The 24855-nt window shown below is 34.7% G+C and overlaps 1 protein-coding gene across 1 annotated transcript in view; it reads left to right on the top strand.

The window, feature by feature from the left end:
- The window catches only part of col4a4 (collagen, type IV, alpha 4), a 99583-nt gene that overhangs the window by 42822 nt on the left and 31906 nt on the right, over positions 1 to 24855 (top strand). The window contains exons 5-24 of the mRNA XM_087284419.1: positions 4570 to 4704; positions 4791 to 4835; positions 6844 to 6960; positions 7095 to 7163; positions 7369 to 7404; positions 7542 to 7604; positions 8481 to 8516; positions 9245 to 9286; positions 9367 to 9447; positions 9763 to 9807; positions 11596 to 11658; positions 13974 to 14018; positions 14431 to 14484; positions 14577 to 14637; positions 16563 to 16667; positions 16862 to 16954; positions 17649 to 17711; positions 19800 to 19889; positions 22907 to 23067; positions 23169 to 23241. Coding sequence (XP_087140545.1) covers positions 4570 to 4704; positions 4791 to 4835; positions 6844 to 6960; positions 7095 to 7163; positions 7369 to 7404; positions 7542 to 7604; positions 8481 to 8516; positions 9245 to 9286; positions 9367 to 9447; positions 9763 to 9807; positions 11596 to 11658; positions 13974 to 14018; positions 14431 to 14484; positions 14577 to 14637; positions 16563 to 16667; positions 16862 to 16954; positions 17649 to 17711; positions 19800 to 19889; positions 22907 to 23067; positions 23169 to 23241 — 1477 coding nt within the window. The remainder of the gene's footprint in view (positions 1 to 4569; positions 4705 to 4790; positions 4836 to 6843; positions 6961 to 7094; positions 7164 to 7368; positions 7405 to 7541; positions 7605 to 8480; positions 8517 to 9244; positions 9287 to 9366; positions 9448 to 9762; positions 9808 to 11595; positions 11659 to 13973; positions 14019 to 14430; positions 14485 to 14576; positions 14638 to 16562; positions 16668 to 16861; positions 16955 to 17648; positions 17712 to 19799; positions 19890 to 22906; positions 23068 to 23168; positions 23242 to 24855) is intronic.

Here is a 24855-nt window from a genome sequence, read left to right as displayed (position 1 = left end):
GAAACACAAAACAGAAGCGAAGAAACTCGACACAGAGGAACATTTACACCTCACTGCCAACTAGCGTTTCGGAAATGTTAATGCAGACCAACAGAGACAGCGCGCAGAAGTATAAATGCACAGCTGCGCACGTTGCCTGCGCCGTGAGTTACGCCGGTCACTTGACGCAGAAGTATAAACCAGGCTTTACAGTCTATTTATAATCTAATGAGAATTAGTAAGCACATAGATACAATGTAACTTAAATTAGACAAATGGACCATCAAAATAAAGTGTGACCCGTTCTTTTTTGTTAAGAATGTTCCACACAGTTGTTTTGGCCACACAGGAAGTTTTTGCTATCTCTCTGATTGGTTTGTTTTGTTTTTTCAGCCTAATGATGCCTTGCTTGACTGATAGCGACAGCTCTTTGAATCTCATCTAGAGAGTTGACAGCAACATATATCAAATGCAAATAGCACACTTGATGATCTCTGGACCGTTTATCTGCTTATTATAATTGGGATAATGAGGGGATAACACAAACCTTTCCATGGCAGCTTGGAAGCAATTGTCCAATTACCTTTGGACCCTTAACAAGTGGGAGGCGCTTATGCAAACTGTTGAGATTACTACACCTATCACCTGATTATAATGTAAATGCCCTCAAATTATAAGCACTTGTTGCTTGTTTCATTTCAATTCCATTGTGTTTGTGTATAGAGCTAAAAATATTAGAATAGTGTCGATGTCCATATATTTATGGACCTAACTGTATGTATGTTAGGGGTCTAGCGATACAATGAAGTCACAGTTCGATATTGGTATGTACAACAGCAATGATAACAAATCCCCAGTGCTTGCTTGTCCTGTTTATTTTGAACAGGCAGAAGTTTTTGGTCAGAATCAGCCACAGAACTGAAATGCTTGAAAAATAAAGCATTATAATTAGGAGACTGCGTATTAAACTTTCAAAGGTGGAGCCCAAGCCTCTTCTAAAACCACAGAAAAACAGTAATTGTGCGTAAGACTCAGTAAGCTTCAAAACTGAAATCTCTTTTAATGAAGATGCTAGCTTTACTGTGTCTATCCATAATAATAGTGCAGTTCATTGTTGTGTGTGTAGAGATAGACACTCATGTGTGCGAGATGAGATGGAATGGTATATTTCCATAGTTTTTCTATATAAACCCAGTTGACAGTGCGTGCGTGACTTGTGTCTATGAGCACCGTGTTTTTAGAAGGGATGTCAAGATAAAAGACTTTTAACTTTTACCGGCAACAGCACTAATTAATGTCAATTCCAGAACAGTGGACCAATCAGATGAACTCCGAGGTGGGACTAGCATTGCAAGCTTCTATGTAGCAAGTTAGCATGACAACATGGCCGAACTACTGAGCACTGCATCTCGCGTTTTCACACGCAAAGCCGCTTTTATTGTGAATGGCTGCTCAGTTGTTGCACAGATGTGGGTTTAATTTTTAGCCTAACAGTGACTGCACATCTGGACCAACTGTATTTGCCATGAGAGAGCATGAACCAAACTGTCAGCCCCGTACCATTACTATCACACCCCTAATATATAAATATATACATATACATAGAGAAAGAGAGCCACTATTAACATTTTAAATAATTGAATCACACATAAAATCACTTTGACCATGACACTCAAGCTGGATCCAAGGATTTACCGCAATATTACAGACTAATTACAGTCAAAACAGTGCAAGAGCACTTATTATTCACAATTAAAAATCTAAATGCACTTAACATCACTGACCAATCTCATTTAAATAATGTGAGAGCAATTAATGTCACTAACCAATCATAACCACGTAATTGTCATAAATAAGCAGCATCTTGTGATACACAGCAGATCTTGGAATGGAGCACTGTATATTGCTGATCTTTGTCACACCCTTGTGGTGAGTTTGTAATAATACACATTGTTCAAATATTGTCAATACTGCTCCTTTGACAGACATTTAACTGACTACAAGAAACTTTGCAAGTACATGTCAACTTACACTAACCCTAACCCCAACCTAACAGTCTACTTATAATCGGTAACACTTTACAAAAAGGTTTATTAGTCAATGCATTTACTAACATGAACTAATCATTAACAAAACTTGTACAGCATTTATTAATCATAATTAAACATTTACTAATGCATTATTAACATTCAAGTCCATGCTTGTTAACATTAGTTAATGCACCATGAGTTAACATGAACTAACAATGAACAACTGTTATTTCATAAACTAACATTACTTAGCATGAACAAATACAGTTGTAAATGTATTGTTCATTGTTTGTTCATGTTAGTAAATGCATTAATTAACATTAACTAGTGAACCTTATTGTAAAGTGTGACATTATAATCTAATGACAATTAGTTGGCATTTAGATGCAATGTATCTTATATTTGATGTATCTTCTATTATTTTGCCGTGATTATTTGATAAATAGAAAGTATAAACAGCATTTATTTAAAATTGAAATCTTTCATAATCCTCTGTAAATGTTAAAACTGCTTGGTTAAATGTAGATTTTTTTTTATATGGATTGCTGACACATTTTTCTGTAGGTCAGTTTTGCTTGAGCTTGTAAATTAATAATTAATTAATTAAATAATGCATACCTCAGGTGATGATCCGAATGTGTTGTAAACTTTTGATTGTATTGTTTTGTATCATTCACTCTAAAATGCTCAGTCAAATATGGACAAACCCGGTTGTTGGGTTAAATTTCTAATTTTTTGTTTTTGCCTCCTGGTTTCTTCTCCGTGCAAAGGTGAAGGAAAATGTATTCAGAAATGAAAATATTTTTGATCACACAAGCATCACTTTAAAGCATCATCAGCTGCATTCAAGTGATTCACACTTATCTTGTTGAAAAGTTGTTATTTAAAGAGCCCATATTATACATGAAATAGGGTCATGTCTTGGTTGTAAGGGTCTCCAACAACAGTCTTATATGCATGCAAGGTCAAAAAACGCTTTCATGGTCTTATAATCTGCATTTATTTTACCTAATTATTCCAGCGACTTCCGTATGAATCGTCCAGTGACTCATTTGTTCCCAAACCCCTCCTTAGTGCGAAGCTAATCTGCGCTGATTGGACCGATGACAGTCTGTTGCGATTGGTCGACTGCCTTCAGTCAGAGAGTGAAATGCCCAACAGCTAATCAGCAATATAAAAGTAATTTTAGCTGCCAGTGGGTCAATGTAAATACAGTCGATGGACTTGAAAATACCGACTACTAACTATTTTATTGAGCAAAAACTCCAAAAACTGTCGAGGAGATCTCCTAGCTTGTCTCACTCTGCTCTTTTCACAGACACACACACAAACACACATATTGCCCTCATACTTGCACGCGCGCGCACACACACAAAAACACACACACACCTCCGGACGACAACGCGCGCGCGCACACACAAACACACACACATACCTCCGGACGACAGAGCACGCGCACACCGACACACACGCTCACACTACCCTCGTCCACGGAGCTCCGTAAACAAAGCAGCACGCGTCGCGTTTTAACGTGACTTTGCACGAGAATATAGCCAGTTAACCTGATACAGTACACGCGGTTACAAGTAACAAATCACAACTAAATACATTTGCAAGCTAGAGTAAATGAGGCAACAACTTTAATCGCACGTACTTACACTTGAGAAATGGAGGAAGAAACCCATCCTGACATCCATCAGTAAGTTACTCTTTACTGATCCTTCCTTTAACAAACGCCGACGAAGTATTCTTTGTAGCATGTAGTTTGCAGAAGTTTCCAGTAGTTTCCAACTGCTTGGTTATTATGCTGAGGTTTCATCTTTGGGTAGAGACTCGATAATATCCATCTGTAGTGTGACTTCAATCGACCGGCATGTTTGTGTGTGTGTGTGTGTTTGTGGGTGTGTGTGTGTGTGTCTGGGTTTCTATGTCAGAGGGCGGAGCCTCAGGTTTGAAATCTCCCGGGTTTGCGCGTGCACGTGGATAACTTAGTTTCGTTCGTACGTCATGGCGAAACACCTAATGACTCGGTATCAAGGCGACTCGTTTGAAGCACTATGAGTCGACTCTTTTATAGATGAATCAACCGTTTTAAACACTGTATTCTTACAGATTTAAGCCTTAGCTGGATACTTCACTTCACTTAGAGCTGTGTTACACACTACATGGAGGGGAATTTTCAAAAACCCATAATATGGGCTCTTTAATATAAAATAAAATTATATATATATATATATATATATATATATATATATATATATATATATATATATATATATATATATATACACACACACACACAGTACAGGTAGAGAGTTGAAATGTCCTTTATTATGGCTACCATTGAGTAGTTCCTGGGTCAAGGGGTCAAATCAAGGGAAGCATCTTTTTGGTATTGAGAACCATTATGAGATCATTTTGGAGCTAGTAACATAGGCTTGAGACATTTATTTTAGATTTTTAACATAGTTTTGTTTCTTTTGCTATTGTAGGCTGTAAGGACATTTGAAATAACTAATAGGTATTACATGATTAATCTTCTCCCTCTCTTGTTTTGTAGGGGAATCCTGGTATGTTGGGTCGACAGGGCCCCCAGGGGCCCCAAGGTTCTCCTGGCCCCCCTGGACTTCGTGGTGATAAGGGTGAACGAGGAACAATAGGGTTCCCTGGGGTGTCCGGTCCAAAGGGAGAACTGGTACACAGAAATGCAAACACACACATACATGATTCTCATATGACTTAAAACAAGAGCCTTCATTCTGTTGCACTGTTTTATAACAGGGTGCTCGAGGAGTTGAAGGCCATGCTGGATTAGATGGAGTGCCTGTAAGTGATAGTATTTAATCATAGAAATCATTTCTATTATCAATTAAATCAATTTTGTGTTATAATTTATAGTTGAATTGTAGCTAACAGTTCATATTTGCTTACATAATTCATGAATTGTATTTATAAAACCTAATGCTTTTATTTCAGTGTAATATGTGGAATAAAAAATATTATATTATGTTATGTTATAATTTATTATATTATATTATATTATATTATATTAAATTATATTATATTATATTATATTATATTATATTATATTATATTATATTATATTATATTATATTATATTATTAGAGATGTTTTAAAATTCATAGCATTTTGAATGCATTCTTGCATGCTTTACAAACAGCCGTACTCAAATTGCTTTCAAATACCACTTAAGCGTAAAATAATCATAAATAAATTTTGGAAACTTTAGGCAGCCACACAAGCACCCTTCCTCATGAGCATTTTAGTGTACAGTAAAAAAAATAGGCTTAAGCACCACCTGCTGTTCAAAAGTGGCTTAGATCTCTATCTGCTGTTATAAACTACCCTAGAGCGCCATCTCCTGTTACAAACTAACCTAGTACATCATCTGCTGTTTTAAAAAATAACCCTAGAGCACCATCTGGTGTTAAAAACTAGCCTAGAGCCCCATCTGCTGTTAAAAAAACTACCCTAGAGTGTCATCTCCTGTTACAAACTAGCCCTAGAGCGCCATCTACTGTTAAAAACTAGCCTAGTACATCATCTGCTGTTTTAAAAATGAGCTCTAGGGCACCATCTGGTGTTAAAAATTAGCCTAGAGTGCAATCTGATTTTAAAAGCTAGCCTATACGTCATCTGATGTTAAAAAACTACCCCTAGAGTGCCATCTGGTGATAAAAACAAGCCTAGTACATTATCTGCTGTTAAATAAAATAGCCCCAGAGCAGGGGTGACCAACCCTGTTCCTGGAGACCCACCTTCCTGCAGATTTCAGTTGCAACCTATACCAAACACACCTGCCTGTAATTATCACGTGGTGTTCAGGTGCTAATTAATTGGTCCAGGTGTGTTTGATATGGGGAGCAACTGAAATCTGCAGCAAGGTGGCTCTCCAGGAACAGGGTTGACCACCCCTCCCCTAAAGCATCATCTGATGTTCAAAATTAACCTAAATCACCATCTGATGTTAAAAACTAGTCCTAGAGCACCATCTACTGCTTAAAACTAGCCTAGTACAATATCTTCTGTTAAATAAAATAGCCCTAGAGCACCATCTGGTGTTAAAACTAGCCTAGAGCGCCATCTGCTAACAAAAACTAGCCTAGTACATCATCTTTTGTTAAAACAATAGCAGTAGAGCACCATCTGGTGTTAAAAACTAGCCTAGAGCACCATCTGCTGTTAAAAACAGACATAGGCTGCGTCCGATACCGCCTACTACTCAGTAGGTACTGCATTTGAATTTAAACGTACTACTCGGCCGTTAGAAAAGTACGTTCTATACAGTATGAATGTGAAAAGTATGAATGGAATTCGGACGTACTACATCCGCCATTTTGTCATGGTCATGTGACCTACCTGCGTCAGTTGCGTCGCCTCACTTCCATTCATGAATTCTCTCACGGGGCATTATGGGATAGTGCAGCGTGCATGGGATGCGCACTTCAGAATCTCGCCGAAACTAGTAAGTCATCCGGGTACTTCTCGCCTACTCATTTTCGAATTCTATGAATTCGGACATACTACTCGGCTCGCATACTGATTTAGCATACTATATAGTATGGAAGTTTGCGGTTTCGGACGCAGCCATAGTATATCATTTGCTGTTAAAAACTAGCCTAGTACATTATCTATTGTTAAAACTAGCCTAGATCGCCATCCACTATTTAAGAGAAAAACGATACAATAAATTATACTAAGTTGATTTCTGGAACAAATTTTCACCACAATAATAATATATTTTATTGTATAATGCTTTTATTAGTAATTTACTTGCATGGACTTATACCAAATGATGTCGGTCATCTTGCAGGGCCATCCTGGGCCTGGTGGTCTTCCTGGGCTTCCCGGGAAGGATGGCTGTAATGGAACCAAAGGGGAATGTGGGCTGAATGGTGAGGTGGGACGCCCCGGCCTTCCAGGACCTGTGGTACGACTCCATGCCAAACAGCTCTTGAATTCAATGTGAACTGATCTTGACATTCACCTTATCTAATCAGTAATAAAAATCTATCCACTGTCAATGTTCAATGTTTTTCTTTTTCTCTTGCATGTGTGTTTCAGGGACTGCCTGGGTTCAAAGGGGCCAAAGGAGAACCGTTTTATAGGACGATTTATCTACCTGGAAAACCTGTATGTTTTATGCTGTTCATTTGTGTTATGTTTTTTAGCACTGACTATATATTCCATGCAGATAAGAGTAAATATTTAACTTTCTGCAGATGTTTATGAAAGCCAACGTGTTAGATTTTTTACACAATGCATGAAATACATTGATTTACTACATTAAAATGATCTTTTTAAACTAAATCTGTCAACGTGTTACCCTTGTTAACAGGGTGCCGACGGACCACCAGGAATGGTTGGACCACAAGTATGTCCTAAGTGCTGTACTTATATCAACCATGTTACTTTGCTGTAATGCACAGGGGTTGTGTTATATTCCAGTATTATTTATTAGTTACAGTAGGTTTGTTTTGTTTTTGTGTCTGTGTTTGTATGTGCATAAAGGGACTTCAAGGCATTGCTGGCCCAAAAGGTCCTCCAGGATGGGTGGGATCTGACGGCCCTAAAGTAGGGAAAGAATTCTTATTGAATACTGCCATTCTTTTCTTTTTCTTTTGACAAAGCATTTTTGGATGCATAAATATATGTTTAGTGTTTTTTTTTCTTTTTTCGCTGTTTTTTATTCAATTAAAGTTTGTTTTACTATTTGTCATAATTTCTGAAATGATGCAAAAACTAACATTTTGTATTTTAAAATATAATTTTCTATTTTAAAGTGTTTACAAATGTCATATTTTAGTACAGTATGGAGTTATACATACAATACAGACTTCTCTTTTAAATAAATGCTGTCTATAGGACGCAATACAATAAGATATTTGTGTAGCCAAAATTGGAACTGATCTAAGATAAAAACTTAATAAAATAAATTAATAGACACCAATATACAGTATATGTTGGGGCAAATATTAAATAGAAATTTTAATAAAGAGGAAAAATCAAGGTAACCAAAAAAAATAAATTATATATATTTATATATATATATATATATATATATATATATATATATATATATATATATATATATATATATATATATATATATATATATATATATATATATATATATATATATAATTTTGTTGAATGTGTAGTTTTTATGCAATATATTTTAATTTACATGTATTGTCTTTTTATTCCTAAAGATGTTAGGTGACCAAACTCTTATTCTCATGAATATAACTGTACTAAACTGGAATACTGTGATTTAAACTATAATAACTGTAATAAAATGCACCAAAATATATTGTCTGTATATGAAAAAAATATGGAAAAGGATCAAAATATTAGTGTGTGTTTGTGTGTGCGCGTGTGTTTGTGCGTGTGTGTGTGTGTGTGTGTGTTTATTAATTTGTTTAGTTTTTCTCTCTTACTTTTTTTTAGGGTAAACCAGGTCTTAAAGGTCCAAGAGGGCCACCGGTGAGATTTGCATGTACATGCCATGTCCTGTTTGTGCTTTTTAAAACATGTAGTATAAGTCTGATATCTCTCCTATATCTGTTTGTAAAGCATAAGCTCAAATTGTGCACTGTTTTCATGTAGCTCTTTAATTATGAGTTATGTCACTGAATGTAAACATTCAGGGCTGGAACAACATGTGTATCAGTATATTAGAGTTGTGAAACAGTGTATTTTAGACACTACATTAAACAAATTCCATGTAGGCCTCCCTCTGTTGGTCACTTTGTGAATTTTTTATGAATGTATGTTCCTGAAAGTAAACTCTTATTACAATATTACAATCAAGGCTTTTGAGCTGGGGAGATACCTTTTCAAAAGGTACATTTTTGTTCCTAGCAGATTTCTAAAGATACATAATAATACCTAAAAAGTACAAATGTATACCTCATAGTACCTTAAAGGTACAAAAGTAAACCTTAAATTTACAAAAGGGTACCCTAAAGGTACTAATGTCCACCTGTACAGTCCAAAAGTGTACTTTATGAAAGGGTACCGCAAGAGTGACTGATTTTAAGTATTTAGAAAATAACTGCCTTTGGATGACTTTGTGCTATGTGTAGATCCTTTTCATATTTGAATTGCAACATTAAAAGATTAACATGTAAAAAAAAAAAAAACTCTGACCCCCTGTTGTGAGTAAAGTAAAGCTGTTTATATGATGAATTTTTTTTTCTGTTTCTATTTAGGGAGACCCGGGTAGATCACTGGCAGGACCAAAAGGAGATGAGGTGAATATAACGCAGAGCAACAGTGGCTTTACCTCATGCATGAATGTTTGTTTATCGGCAGAATCATGATTTTCTTACAGGGTGATCAGGGTATTCAGGGTGATCCAGGTCCATTTGAATATGTGGAGCCCAACCCAGAAGACTACATAAAAGGAGAAAAGGTAAAACTCCCACATGTGGACTGAGTTTACAGTTGTTGGAAAACTGTTTACGCCACAGGATAAAACAATAATACTAGAAAGAAATCCACATTCTTATTTAGATCCTAACTTTTATTTCTTTTTTAATTGTCTCATTTCTTGTGTCATCTTTTAATTCTCTCGTCTAAACTGTATTTTTATTTTATTTTATTTTATTATATTAATAATTTACTTTATTTTATTTGATTCTATTCTATTTTTTTTTTTTTTTTTTGAGTTGAAAAGATGCAATAACCAGTTTTAGCCATATATTTATTTATACACTTTTTATTATAGGGGGAACAGGGACCAAGAGGGTATATTGGAATACCTGGTCAGGAAGTAAGTATTGCTGTATTATTTTACTTCTGAATTAACACTGCAAGATATACTTTATTTAAAATCAGCCCCTATATACAATCACTTACTAAACAATAATACATTAGTTCACTAATTTAGTATAATGAGTGAAATTTATTTAAAAAGGTCTTCACTTTTACATACTTTGTGCTTGCTGTTTAAAATAATTTGGAACTTGGCAATCCAGCAGATCCTGTAGTAATGGAAATATTTTTCTAGATCTCAAGGAATGGAAACCATTATGTCATGCAAGGTAGCATGCATAAACCTTAATTAAACAGTTGTTAGATGTATGTGATATAACACTTTATTATAAGTCTGACTGGAATACTTGATTCTGATTGGTCAGTCATGGAATTCCAAAGGAAGTTATTCTGAGATAACACCACATCTCTCTGGTGCCACCTTGTGTATGCTCTATTCATCTGTTATTTAATTTTTATTATTATTTTCATTAATTAAAGAATTAATCAACTATTATGGCTCCAAACAATGTTTTTTTCATGTTTTGTGACAAGTACCCATGTAAAAAGTTGGATAAAATACATCCAGATATCAGGGATTGGTTTAGGGAAAGGAGCGATAACTCATGTGCGGGAAAATGATGGGTGTATTAATAAAATATAAAACAAAAACCACCCAGAGGGGGAAATCATAACTAAAAGAAGAAAAAAAACAGACTTGGCTCTGTGGCAGGGAAGTTTAGGACAAGACAAGGCAGAAACATGATGTACAGTACAACAGATGAGGAACTGGCAGAGGACAGCAGACATGAGGAGACTATAAGCAGAACACATTAACAAACAAACAGGTGAACACAATGAACTAATAATAGGTTAACCGGGAGGGTGAGACTAGACAATAGACATGAGAGCACATGACTAAATGGGAAACAACACAAGCCATGTGCTCACAAGAAAACAGGACTAGAACACGCAGCCAATGAGAGAACCCATTAACCGTATGTTCACATCCTGTGGCCAAGTGTGAACACAGGCCACATGAAACAAATAACGGCAACACAGACAGAACGCAAAACACTAGTGCACAATAAATAAAACAATTACCATGCACTCACATATGCGACATGCATGTTACAATCCCAGCGCAAACCGAAACCAACTAGACTGGAGCACTGAGAACGAAAACAAAATGCCACAAAGAAAACAACAAACACACCAGGATGAGAATGCGCATCCCGAGCATGCCCGAAACTCACGACTCGACTGCGGCCAGGATGGCACTTATACTAAGACAGAAAATAAGTGAGCTCAACATACAAGACATGACAGGACTAGTGTCTGGACTCGGCCACCTAAACAAGTATTAACAAGACCAAATCAAGAATCCTGACACCATATGGTTGTATTATGCAGAATAAAGCCTATTAGTCTAATAAAACAGAACTTTTTGTTGGGCTGCCGATAAGCCTGTCAGGCTTTATTCAGTGATAACAACTTTAACCCTTATACATATATACTACAATAAACATGTTGGACCAATGGGTGGATAGATAGATGGATGGAGGATTTAGCTGCCATCCTGTGGCAAGTTACATGCATTAATTTGACCCTCTCAGCATTATAGAGATCCTTAGCCACTGAATGTGTTTCGCTAATTTTTGCAGTACATTGTGGGATTGAATTAGTAATGTCTACAAAATGATGCCCCTCAAATAGTGTTCTTTCTAAGGGTATAGGGATGACACAATTTTAATGTCAGTTGTGTGTTAAAGTTATTAATGTGTCATTGCATTTATGTGTTTTTCAGGGTCCTGAAGGGCCTTCAGCAGAAAAAGGAGAGAAAGGAGTGATTGGGCTGCCTGGAGTCAGAGTAAGACTGTTCTCTAATTTCCATATAAGTACATATACTTCTAAACACTGCAATCAGCTGATCCAAAACTAGCACTGACCAAATCAAATGTCCTTACACTCAAATCTCATATTACTTTAAACAAATATATATATATAGCATTTCCAACTTACCAATCAAAACATTTTAACAATTCATAATGCTGGGTGCACATAGAATGCGAATTATTGGCAAGAGTAGTTTACATACAAAATCAATGCAAACATGCAAATATTGAGGCATTTCTGCACTTGAGTGGAATATTTGTGTGAGGTGAAACAAATCTATTCTTCGTACGTGGATTACTCAATTAGTTGGATTTGGTTATTGACCATTTGACATGATGCTGGATCGTTTCGTTCTTCAAAACTCATCCGAGAGTTGTTGTCATAGTAACAGTCCTGGTAGCTCAAACCTGCACAGGAGCAGGTTTATTTTATATAAACAGGATTAGATCGGGTCATTTCAAGCAAAGGTAAAACTGTATTTCTTTGACACTTTTAAGTTATTGTGAGTTACAGTAGCAAGGCCTAGCATTATTTATTTGTATTTTTTTTCTTTTTCTGTTATTTTATTTAGTTTTACTTATTGAGTTTTTGTACCTCTATATAATTTTTTATATACTTGTAATTGTCTGTATACCTCTGGCATTGTTTCTTGCATTACAAAAAAAGCATGCGCCAAATGCTGACTTTTTTTTCTTACAGTAGTAACCTATAGATTATATACACTTGGTAAAATAGTAAAATAGTTTTAAAAAAGATAATATATACACATTTATAATAATTAGTATTATTTAATATTAAATAGTTAATAATATTTATTTTTATGTATAAAATGTTTAATATATATATATATATATATATATATATATAAATAACATATGCAGTCTGCCCTCCAAAATAAAAGTATAAAAACGGGGGTGGTTCTCCCCAAAGGGATCAAACAGGCATTTATTAATATGGATTTTTAGATGCAAACATGCACTATTTTAAGGTACTGGTCCAGCTTGAGTACAATTTGTGTATAATAATATTAATTTATTCATTTTATTTTCGGCTTAGTCCCTTTATTAATCTGGGGTTGCCACAGCGGAATGAACCGCCAACTTATCCAGCATATAACTTATCATACACTATGGACAATTTAACTTACCCAATTCACCTGTACCGCATGTCTTTGGACTTGTGGGGGAAACCAGAGCACCCAGAGGAAACCCACGCGAACTCAGGTAGAACATGCAAACTCCACACAGAAATGCCAACTGACCTGGCTGAGGCTCAAACTTGCGACCTTCTTGCTGTGAGGCGAAAACACTACCTACTGTGCCACCGCGTCACCTGTATGATAATAGACATACACAATATTCAACAGTTTTTTGTTTGTTTGTTTGCTTGCTTGCTTGTTTGTTTGTTTATAAAGAAATAGTTTATGCAGTCATGCACATGTTTTGACAGCTAATATGACGGTGATTTGATGCTTTAAAAAAAGTTGAAGACACTTTTACCCATATCAAAATGCTTTTTTGATGCTAAATTAATTTTGAATTCCTTATGCCGATTAAGAAATTAAAACAGGCCAAGGCTACTATAGCAAAGAAAATCTGCTCTAAATGTAAAACTAAACAAATTGCTAAATACTCTCGACACATGAAAGTGTAAAGCCTGCAGCCCACAGCAAAGGCATAAAGTTAATATCATATTTAACAAACCAAACGGACTAAGCCGAATAGAAAATGAATGAATGAATAATATTTAAGAAATCGTTTACTACGAATTTTATATAATTTTGCTCACATGGATAACTGAATATTAATCAGATGATGTCATTACGCTGCTTTGCTGTCAGCCAATCGTTGCATTGCTGATCATGATTTTGAGGATCGATAGATCTGTCCTTCACAACACACGCAGAGATCTCTGATAAGTTCATCCAGACATTTTAATCTGATTCGCGAACTTGTTTGAAGAACCAAATTAGCCAGAGATCAGTTATCAAGATTAAAAGATCCAGGATCTGCCATATTATCTTAGATCATTTAAGCGAGCTACAAAGAACAAACCCCAGTGAGTAATCTAGAGTGAGTAACTAACCTACTGTATACCTACCTACTGAGTCTTTACATAGTATTGTCAAATGAACCAAATTTCATACATTCAGATCATGCAAGTATGGGTTTACTGGGAAACAAAGGCAGAAAACTAATTTCACACCTTAAATTCTCAGCTTGCACATTTTAGTGATATATTTTGTAATAGATTTATTCATGTTATTATAATTCTCTTTAACAATCATAGGGTCCACCTGGATATCCAGGCCAAACAGGGCGTCAAGGACCTAAGGTACACCTATAAATAATGTATAACTCTTATTATTAAAGGAATAGTTCAGTCAAATATGAAAATTACCATATCCTTTATTCTCCCTCATGTGGTGTTATACCTTTATGATTTTCTTTCTTCTGTTAAACACAAAAGAAGATATTTTGAAGAATGCAGGTTGCTGGCACACATAGACCTCCACAGTAGGAAAATAAATTACAATGGAAGTCAGTGAGTGCCAGCTGCCAGCATCTTTTTAAACTATCTGCTTTTGTGTTCAGCAGAAGAAAGGAAATCTAGTCAAGTCAAGGATATTTGTGGGTGAACTATCCCTTTAATAATTATTGATTGGATTTAAACAGGTTTATTCTAAATAATTAAATGTTTAATAACAGTTTTTGTGCAACTTTTGATGCATTTTTTTCATATACAGGCTGAACGTGGTGTGAATGGTCTCCCTGGTCTCTATGGCACCAAAGGGCTGATGGTCTGACTAAATAAAAATGCTGTAGTTAGAGATATCTACACCTGTATTGTTTTGTCATTCTGTCTCTTACGCTTTTGTTGTGAATGTGACAGGGCATCCCGGGTGACCCTGGGCCTAAAGGAAAACCGGTGGAATCTCAAAAATATGTGATAGGTAGTACAATACAACAAGTACACAACTACATTGTAAACATGTATTTTGCTGTTATAATAGTTTGTAAACTTGTTTTGGAGGTCACCTACTGTATAACAGGTTTACAGTACATCGATTCATTCATTTTCCTTCAGCTTAGTCTCTATTTCAGAGGTCGCCAGAAATTATTCCAGCATACGTTTTACAGAGCGGATGTCCTTCCAGCCGCAACCCATGCGCATTCATTCACCCACATTATTTCCACATTGTATGATTATTTTCACTGGTCGTGAGATTTTAGATTTGTGCGCACTGTAGAAAAATTTTTACTGAAGGAAAGACAAACAAAAGACATCAGAATTTCAAATATAAAGACATATGCATCACCATATGGGGCATAAGAACAGGACGTGTGTTTTGACCTCACTTCATTATCATTGTTCATTTATTCACTTGCTGAAAATTAGAACTTAATTTAGAAAAACTTTTGAAACAAATCTTTGCACTTAACAAACATGTAGGCTAATGGATGTCTTCAGGGGAGTGCGTACAACACCGCTTCCTTATCAACGAAAGTAAAGGAGCAAAGTAAAGAGTAAAAGTAAACTAAAGAGAAAGTAAAGAGGCCCGATAGAGAAGGCGTGTTCTTTATCATCGCTTCAGATGGTCTGTTTAACTGTTTTCTCACTAGTGAAGCGTTCAGGTTTTCCACTTACAAAGTCTGCCATGTAAATAGCAAATGGGCCATGGCGTGACACAACTGACTCTAAAGAGAATGGGAGATGAGACTGATTGGTTTAATGCACGTTATGCTCAAAGCACACCCACAAATCATTAGGAGTATAAGCACAACTCCGTTAGACCATGCGCCGGGGAACAAACCTTATTTTTCTGCCCTAAAAATTTTGAATTTGCGCCTAGATCAGTAAAATTGAGCCTGGTATAGTGTAGATGTAAAAGTGTCTGAAAGGATTAGTTTAATTTAAGTCTCTTTAATCCCCTTAGTTATTTTGAGAGCCTCCTCTACTCTGATTGGTCATGTGTTTCAGTCTTTGGTTACTGGTGTAAGTAGCTGTAGGTTGAACCATTGATTGGTTACTGCTAATTCTTTCTGGTGGAAACCTTATGCCTATTAGCACATATGGTAGTGTTTACAATTATGGGTAAAATCTATATTATATTATTACTATACTATACTATACTATATTTAGTTACTACTGTATACTATACTATACTATATTTAGTTACTACTGTATACTAGACTATACTATACTATACCATACGATATGATACGATACTATACTATACTATACTTTACTATATTTAGTTACTACTGTATACTAGACTATACGATACGATACTATACTGTACTTTATTTAGTTACTACTGTATACTATACTGTACTGTACTTTACTATATTCAGTTACTACTGTATACTACACAATACTATACCATACCATGCAATACTATACTATACTGTACTATACTATATTATGTTTAGTTACTACGGTATACTACACTATATTTAGTTACTACTCTATACTATACTATACTTTATTTATTTATTACTCTATACAATACGATACTATACGATACTATAATATACTATACGATACTATAATATACTATACTATAATATACTATACCATACCATACCAATCTATACTATGCTATACTATACTATACTATACTATATTGAGTTACTACCGTATACTATACTATACTATATTTAGTTACTACTGTATACTATACTAAACTATACTGTACTATACTTTACTATAATATTCTATAATATACTATACTATTTTACATGTAAAATCTTAAATTTTTGCAAATGGTATTTAATGCTTGAATGTTTAATAAAATATAAGTTATTACATTAATATGTTATGTATGCACTTACATGTAATGTGTAATTAATTATATATATATAATGTTTGATGTAGGACTACCTGGAGATCCTGGACCACCGGGAAATCCTGGAGCACCTGGTGACAGAGGGTTGATGGGTATACCTGGACCTTCTGGTGATCCAGGACTATCTTTACCAGGTTTGAGCTACTTTAAAATACTGTAAATAAAAAAAAATACAGAATAAAATAATTACATTATAAAATTTAACATGTAATTGTTTTGTATCTCTCTTAGATTGTACAGTTTATGCCAGACCCACAATTCACTGCTTGCTGTACATTATAAAACTTGTGTGTGAAAGCTAAACATTCAGAATCTTCACATTCTTTAGGTGCAATGGGTGACACTGGTTTAATGGGTCTCAGTGGACTCAAAGGACAAAAAGGTGGCGCTGGAAGCATATATGGGTCACTCTTGAGCTACGGTAATATATGTCGATAAATGTTTTTTCTCTAACAAAACTGCACAATACATTTTATCAGATGATTGAAAAGAAGTTTGGCATGTGTGTGACTGAAATGTTTGTTAAAAGTTGTAATTCTGTTCTTTTTATTATTTTTAGCTTCAATAAATTATTTTGTCCTAAACGTGATACATTGTGCAAAGGATGTAAATTATTATTATTATTATTAGTAGTAGTAGTATTACTATTATTATTCTTCTTATTATTATTATTATTAATATTATATTATTATTATTACTATTATATAATAATTGTTACTATTAATATTATTATTACTATATAATTATTGTTGTTATTATTATTATTATTGCTATTAATATTATTATTTTATATTATTATTGTTGTTGTTGTTACTATTACTATTTCTTTGTGAAAACCAAGACACCATTTTTTTTATTCATGATTGACCCTTTCAGTATTTATCTAAATATAATGGTTATGCAGCTTTAGAAATTTCAACAGTTTAATCAATATAATGCATCTTTTCTGAGTCTAAATATTCATTTCGTTTTGTGTGTGGGTAAAATCTTACTTACACAAACTGGTGTACAGTAGTCTGTCGTTTTCCCACACCTCTTATTTTAATGTCACAAAAAAAAGAGGGAGACTAGGATTTTCTAGATAGTTTTGTAACATATGATTGCTTGTCTTTAAGGGGAACCTGGAAAACGGGGTTTTCCTGGACCTAAAGGACAAAAAGGAAATCCTGGCACTCCTGGTGAGTTCTTTTTTTTTTTTTTCTCACAAATTCTTCGATTTTTATTTTATTTTATTAATTAATTTATTTATTTTTGTCTATTGTCAATCATTCGTGACGAGAGGATGTGATTGTCTCTATATGTATATATACAATATATGTAAAAAAAAATGCATGTAGAGTAAGAGAAAGACTTAAATATTTGTTCCAAACCAGTTTGAGTGTTGTTGTTGTTGTTGTTTTCGTTGTTGTTGTTAAACATAAAATAAGATATTTTGAAGAATGTTGGAAACCTGTAACCATTGACATCAATAGGAAAATCAACTAATATGAATGTCAAAGGTTTCCAATATTCTTTAAAGTATGCTCTCGAACTGTTTTGGTAGTCAAGGGTGAATAAATGATGGCAGAATGTTCAGTTTTTAGTTTTAGTTTAAACCATCCGTTTAAAGCAGTCAGATATAAACTTTTAAGAGCATGTAAATGTTTATCTACTTCCCATAGTATCTTTGTTTACATTAGTGATTGTCTTTTTTTCTGTTTTGTAATGTTATAATAGTCACACTAATCTATGTATCTTTTATGTGATGGTATTGAGAATGTATTTCTTGTCTTCAAGAGCATGTCTTATTTCTTGTTTTGCCTGCTTGCATGTTGTGTTTATATGCATATTCATCCTGTCATGCTGTCAGCACTTGTCTGTGTTATCTGTCATGTGTTTCGAGTGAATAGTTTGCAGTGAGCACAACATTGATACATTTACAAACACACTGTATTAATACATGTAAGTTACAGTATTAGGACCCTATCATACAACCGACGTAATGTAGCGCAACGCGCGACGAAATTTTTGTTGCTAGTTTCAGCTTGGCCCAAGGGCCGTTTTGACGTTTTGCACCACGCTGTTTAAATAGCAAATGCATTTGCGCTCATATGTGTGCCCATAGGCGTTCTGGTCTAAAAAAGGAGGCGCATTGCTGGCGCGTTACTATTTTGATTAACTAAAATAAACTGTTCAGTAGACCAGATCAAAGCCGGTCTAAAGTCCAGCGCAAAGCGCGTTAGTTGTGTGCCTCACTTACACATTGCTTAATACACACAGGATATACAGCAATATCTTTACTTATGAAAAAGAATTAAAGGACTAAAATATTACAAAAATTATTATTTTCTAGTCTACATAAATATAAAAACCATAATTTCATGCTTTCTTCATGTCAGGGGGCTTTTTCAGTTTATTTATAACAATTTGCTTTTGTATAATGTTATCATTATTTGCAGTATTATTTATTATATTCATATTTATATTTGTTTTATTAAAAACAAGCTTAGATTTGCCCACCTGTCAGGTTTTAGACCACATGGGGCGCAGCATGTGTATAACTCATACACTTTGTTATTATTGTTCATTTATTCGTTTGCTGAAAATTAGAACTGAATTTAGAAATAGTTTTGAAACAAATCTTTGCGCTTAAACAAATGAAATTAATTATGTAGGCTAATAGATGTCTGTGCGTACAACACGTTTCCCTATGTAAGAGAGTGAAAGTGAAAGTAAAGGATGAGGAGGCTTATCTCTCATTCTCGCGCTGCAGATGCTCTGTTTAGCTGTTTTCTCTCTAGTGAAGGGTTCAGTTTTTTCTCTTACAAAGTCCGTCATGTAAATTGCAAATGCGCTACGGCGTGACACAACTGACTCTTTAGGGGAATGGGAGACGAGACTCTGATTGATTTATTCTCAAAACACACCTATAACTCATTAAGAGAATAAGCTCAGCCCTGTTAGACCATGCGCCACAGTCTAACTTCATCATTTTTCTTCAGCTGTCGCCACAGCGGAGTGAACTGCCAACTTATCCAGCATATTTTTTACACAGCAAATTCCCTTCCAGCTGCAATCCAGTACTGGGAAATATTCCTACAAACACATTCACACACATACACTACATAAATAAATTCACCTATAGCGCATGTCTTTGGACTATGGGGGAAACCAGAGGAAACCCACACCAACACAGGGAGGACATGCCAACTGGCATTGTCACTGACTCAAACCAGTGAAATTGGTACATTTAAGTTCAAAAGCCAACGTGTCTGTCTTTGTTAAAGGTTATTACTGCCTTCCTGGTGAACGTGGAGATCTTGGACGAAAAGGAGAAAGAGGGATTGTCGGATATAAAGGTGTCCAGGGGAGAAAAGGTAAGGTTTCATACCTAAATATATGTTTTTATGATTCTTGTCTTAAAAATAATGTATACATAAATAGGTAATGTACATCACATCATTTTTTTAGAAAGGTTTGGGTTCAGTGAGATTTTTTTAAAACAAATTGACATTTTTATTCAGTGAAAATGTGTCGATTTGATTAAAAGTAATTGTAAAGATGTTTAGAATTTTTTAAAACATTTATTTTTCAAACGATTGTAATTTTTTCTTTTTTGCTATTCATCTAGGAAATCTGAAGCACATTTAACTACTTGCAAATTGTAAGAAAAATAATACACAATATCATTAATTTACTTTATCATTCATTAATTTTCCTTCGGCTTAGTCTCTGATTTATCAGAAATCCCCACAGTGGTATGAACTGCCAACTATTCCAGCATATGGTTTACACCACGCATGCCCTTCCAGCTGCAACCCAGTGCTGGGAAACACCCATACACACTCACGTTCATACACACACTCATACACTATGGCCAATTTAGTTTATTAAAGTCACCTATAGCGCATGTCTCTGTACTGTGAGAGAAACTGGAGCACCTGGAGGAAACCTACGCTAACACGGGAGAACATGCAAACTCCACACAGAAATGACAGCTGACCCAGCTGGGACTTAAAACAGTGACCTTCTTGCTGTGAAGTGACAGTACTAACCACTAAGCCACCTAATTTAATTTAGTTTTGATGAAATAAATGCAGTTTTAGTGAACAAAAGATTTTTGAAAACAGTTTAAAACGTATTTTAATGGTAGTGTAAACCAGTTAGGAAGAGTATCTTTTTAAACAATATATTTTAATTATTGATAATGTGCTATGGAGGTTCACATTAATGATACATTTTAAATGGAGTGTGCACCAGTGTAGTGAGTTTACTTTGCTCTTTATTTCTACAATATCGGATTTGTCTCATTAATACATTTATTTGTAATATGTGCATATTTTATTACAAAGTTATGAAGAGCTTATTTGCAGAAGTGCTATCAATTTGTCCATAGTTGTTATAAATTGATTGTACAGGGAGAGGAAAATTGTCAGACATAGGGTTTGAACCCAAGTCTCCAGTGTCAGAGTCTGAAGGCTTCTCCGCTGAGCCACAAAAGGGCAATGAACTCATCAACGGGACAGTACTTGCACTGTGAGAGGTTTATTTACAAAACATAAACATCCAGACTTGAAACCAAAAAATGCAGAGATGACCAAAGGACTGGTTAACGGAGGAACAAAAAGGCCAACAGGCAAAATATCTCTGGAAAAACTACAGCGAGAGAAACACATCCAAAAAACTAGAAAAAGGTAGGGATGGCAGCCGTGAAACTGATGTTTCGAGACAGTGTCGAGATCCCGAAGCGCAAGTGTTTCGAAACACTGCACCGAAGCATGATCCGAAACCCCCAGGTCACGTGACTAAAGTGTTTCGAAACACCTGGTCACATGACTAAAGCGATTCAACGCATTGATAATTTCAGAAGTGTTTCGAAACCTGGGGAATCTGGATTTGACTAACATGGTCAATTTTAATTTCTCATATGGCGTAGTGGGCCGTGTGTGTGCACGTTGTAACTGTTTCAAGTTAATTTTGGGTTCGAATCCCGACTAGTATAAAAACACCAAAATCATGATTTTATGTATTTTAATCATGTTACTGTTTTATGGTGTAGTCTTGATAGGATACAGCTGCGGATACACCATCAATTTAGCATTATTTTTGTAACACTGTAAAACAATAATTAATATTTTTACAGTACAGTGATGGGTTTAGGTTTTGGATAGACGTTAATAAAATACTATGGGACATGTAATTAATAATATAAATAATTATTGTTAACTTCTGGACACAACTTTATCTGATCTAGCAACAACCCTGTTTTATGACCAAAACAATACTAATTTATTTACAAGGTGTTTATTCGGATGTCAGAGCAATGTTGAAACAAAACGATACAAAAACAAAGCATTACCAACTGGTATTAAAGCATTTCAAAATTAATTGTATCAGCCTGGAATCGAACCTACTATCTCCGGATGGTGATCACGATCTCTAACCACTCGACTGAACCACTTTTCGATTCATTGCTACAAAGTGGGGTTTCATACCTCAATTTGTTTAACAGTTCTTTGCTGAAGCTGTTTCAGTGTAATGCTATTAAAATGACCACTAGGTGGCACCGTAGAATGGTGTTTCGCAACGTTTCGAAGCTTCGACACAGTTGCTTCGACTGTTTCAGTGTTTCACGAAGCCTCGCGTTGCCCACCACTAGAAAAAGGCAATGTAGCACAAGACTCTGAGTAGACTAGACTTTAGAGAAGCAATGTAAGACTTATGATAACCAAGGGCTAGCTTAAACAATAACCGAGCAAAGAAACGGGGGAACTAGTCAACTTAAATACACAAGACATAACAGGACACATGTGAAAACAATCACGTAATTACTGAACTTAAACAACACATGGGAAGAAATAGAGACATCTAGTGGAGAAACTAAATCATAACATGTAAAAAATAAAGTCATGAAATGACAGATCCTGACAAAAACCAGTTGTAACTTGGAGTTAAGTTGACATAACTTAATTTTTATTATCATGCACAGTTCATTTACATTATAATTTTAAGGCAATGGCTTTACTTACTGTTTTTAGGTAAAGTTACTAATATCAAAGTGACTGAATATTTAAACAGGTTTACTCACTTTTCAGTAAGTGAGTAGTCAACTAATCACTTTTTTAAGTGTGCATCAGAATAGCATGCTTAATTCAGTGTTACGTACTGTTTAATTTTGATAGGTTTAAACATTTGCCTGCATTTTCTGAGTAAAACTTGCTTCACTCTTCACTTGCTTCTACAATTTATTTTATTATGTAAATATGAGCATCTTGAGTGTAGCTGTCCATGGTGCTGAGTATTTTTGCTGTGATTTGTGTGCCCGTTAGGGGGCAGCAAAGTATCTTTTTTTAACTAATATGAACACACCTGCTTATTTCACATTCTTTTATAGGTCCTGATGGAGGATGTGCATGTGATCCTCCTGGTGATCTTCCTGGGGATCCAGGCCCTCCAGGCCCTCCGGGTGAACCTGGTGATCCCGGGCAGAAAGGTTTCAGAGGCCCCCTTGGTGAAATTGGACTCAGTGGAGACAATGGTGTGAATGGGATAACTGTATGTAAACCTGCTCGAGATTCATGTGAGAAAATGTGAAAATGCATTGTGTTTGCATGTGTAAAGGTGTCCGGTTTTGTGTGTCTGTTGTGAATTCTTAGGGTTCCAGAGGCTTAACAGGTCCCAGAGGAGTGAAAGGAAAGAAAGGAGAGGTTATGACGTTAAGCATAAAAGGTGAAGTGTTTTAAATATTTTAAGACTAACCACAAATTGTGTAAAAACCAATTGTGTTTTCGTGTTATTATTCTGCATAAACAGGGTGTGAATTACAGCTGGATTTGATTAAACTAATTTACTCGTGATCCCCATGAAGGACATCAAAACAAAATGTGTGTGTGTGGAGGGTCTGCTTTTTATTTATTTATTTATGTATTTATTTATTTATTTATTGATCACTTTATTGTTTTTTAAACATTCAAACACATTGACTTTCACATTTGGTCTAACAAACATTTACACAGCATTTAACAATAAGAGATGCAATATAAAAACAATGCATATGAAAGTATTCAAAAAACAGCCATGAAAATTATAGGAATAAAACAATACAAACCCATACAGACTCCATATGAACAGGCGGTCATGAGAAGAGCCAGAAATATTAGTGCTGATTTCAAACATCCTCTTTTCAGTGAATATCAGCTGTTGCCATAAGGAAAAAGACTGTGAATGCCGGTGTGTGAAACTAATAGACTGAAGCTTTCGTTTGTTCCTACCTCGATAAAACTGTTGAACTTTACCAATAACACTGCATCTGTAGTACATTAGCACCTGACTGGGTGGTCCTGTGTTTTATATATTTCATATTTATATACGGTCTTATTTTGTAAACAATGTATGTTCTTAATTGTTTTGTTTGTTTTATTTATTTTACTGTCTGTTTAGAGCAATGTTGTAGCACCTTTTTGCCCAAGACAAATTTCCTCTCGGGGACAAATAAAGTTTATCATATCCTTTTATTTATGTACTTACTTACTTACTTACTTACTTATATAATAAATAAAACTGTTTATTTATTTATTTATTTATTTATTTATTTATTTTATATATGCAATATATATACAATGCATATCAAAGTATAATATTTTTAGATAAACACAATATGCAAATAATACATGAATAAATACAAATTTAAAAAAAAAAACAACCTTCAGTTTTAATCTTAATTTCAAATTAACTATTTCCTGTAGAATTTTCGTCTTTAAAATAGTCTAGGCGTTAAATAAGTCTTAAATTGTACAAAATTGTTTTAGTGCTTAAATAATAGTAATAATAATAATAATAATAAAAATGACACATGATGTAAAATATATATTTAACCATGCTATAATGGTTTATAGAATTTTGGTATATTTTCCTGTATAGGTGCAGCCAGCAGTCTGAACAATGTCAGATCTAAACCAAGACACTTTCTATCTACATACAGCATAACCTAAAAGTAAAGTAAAGGTGTATTTTAATAAATGCCTATGGTCGCACATGGAAGTTAAACAGTGATAAAGTTAGCTCAATTTGCATTGTTCATCCATTTATCAGTGAAGGAATGCAGGCTTGTCACCGCTTTGCATAATTCACTGTTTTATATAAATAATGGGTCATCTTTAAGAATCTCATGACTGTTGAAACAACCCATCAGAGCATACTGTATGTCAGAAACTGCTAATTATCCCATAAAACACTAAAAACAAGTTTGATCCAATTCCTTTATGCCCTGGATTATGTATATTGAGTATGTATGAAGACAGTTGGGCTTTGTCTTCTAAAGAAAGAAAAATGATTGACTTATGT

The sequence above is a fragment of the Danio rerio genome, chromosome 15, assembly GCF_052040795.2.
Source record: "Danio rerio strain M-AB ecotype USA chromosome 15, GRCz13ab, whole genome shotgun sequence".
NCBI lineage: Eukaryota > Metazoa > Chordata > Actinopteri > Cypriniformes > Danionidae > Danio > Danio rerio.
This window is presented reverse-complemented; position numbering and strand designations above follow the sequence as displayed.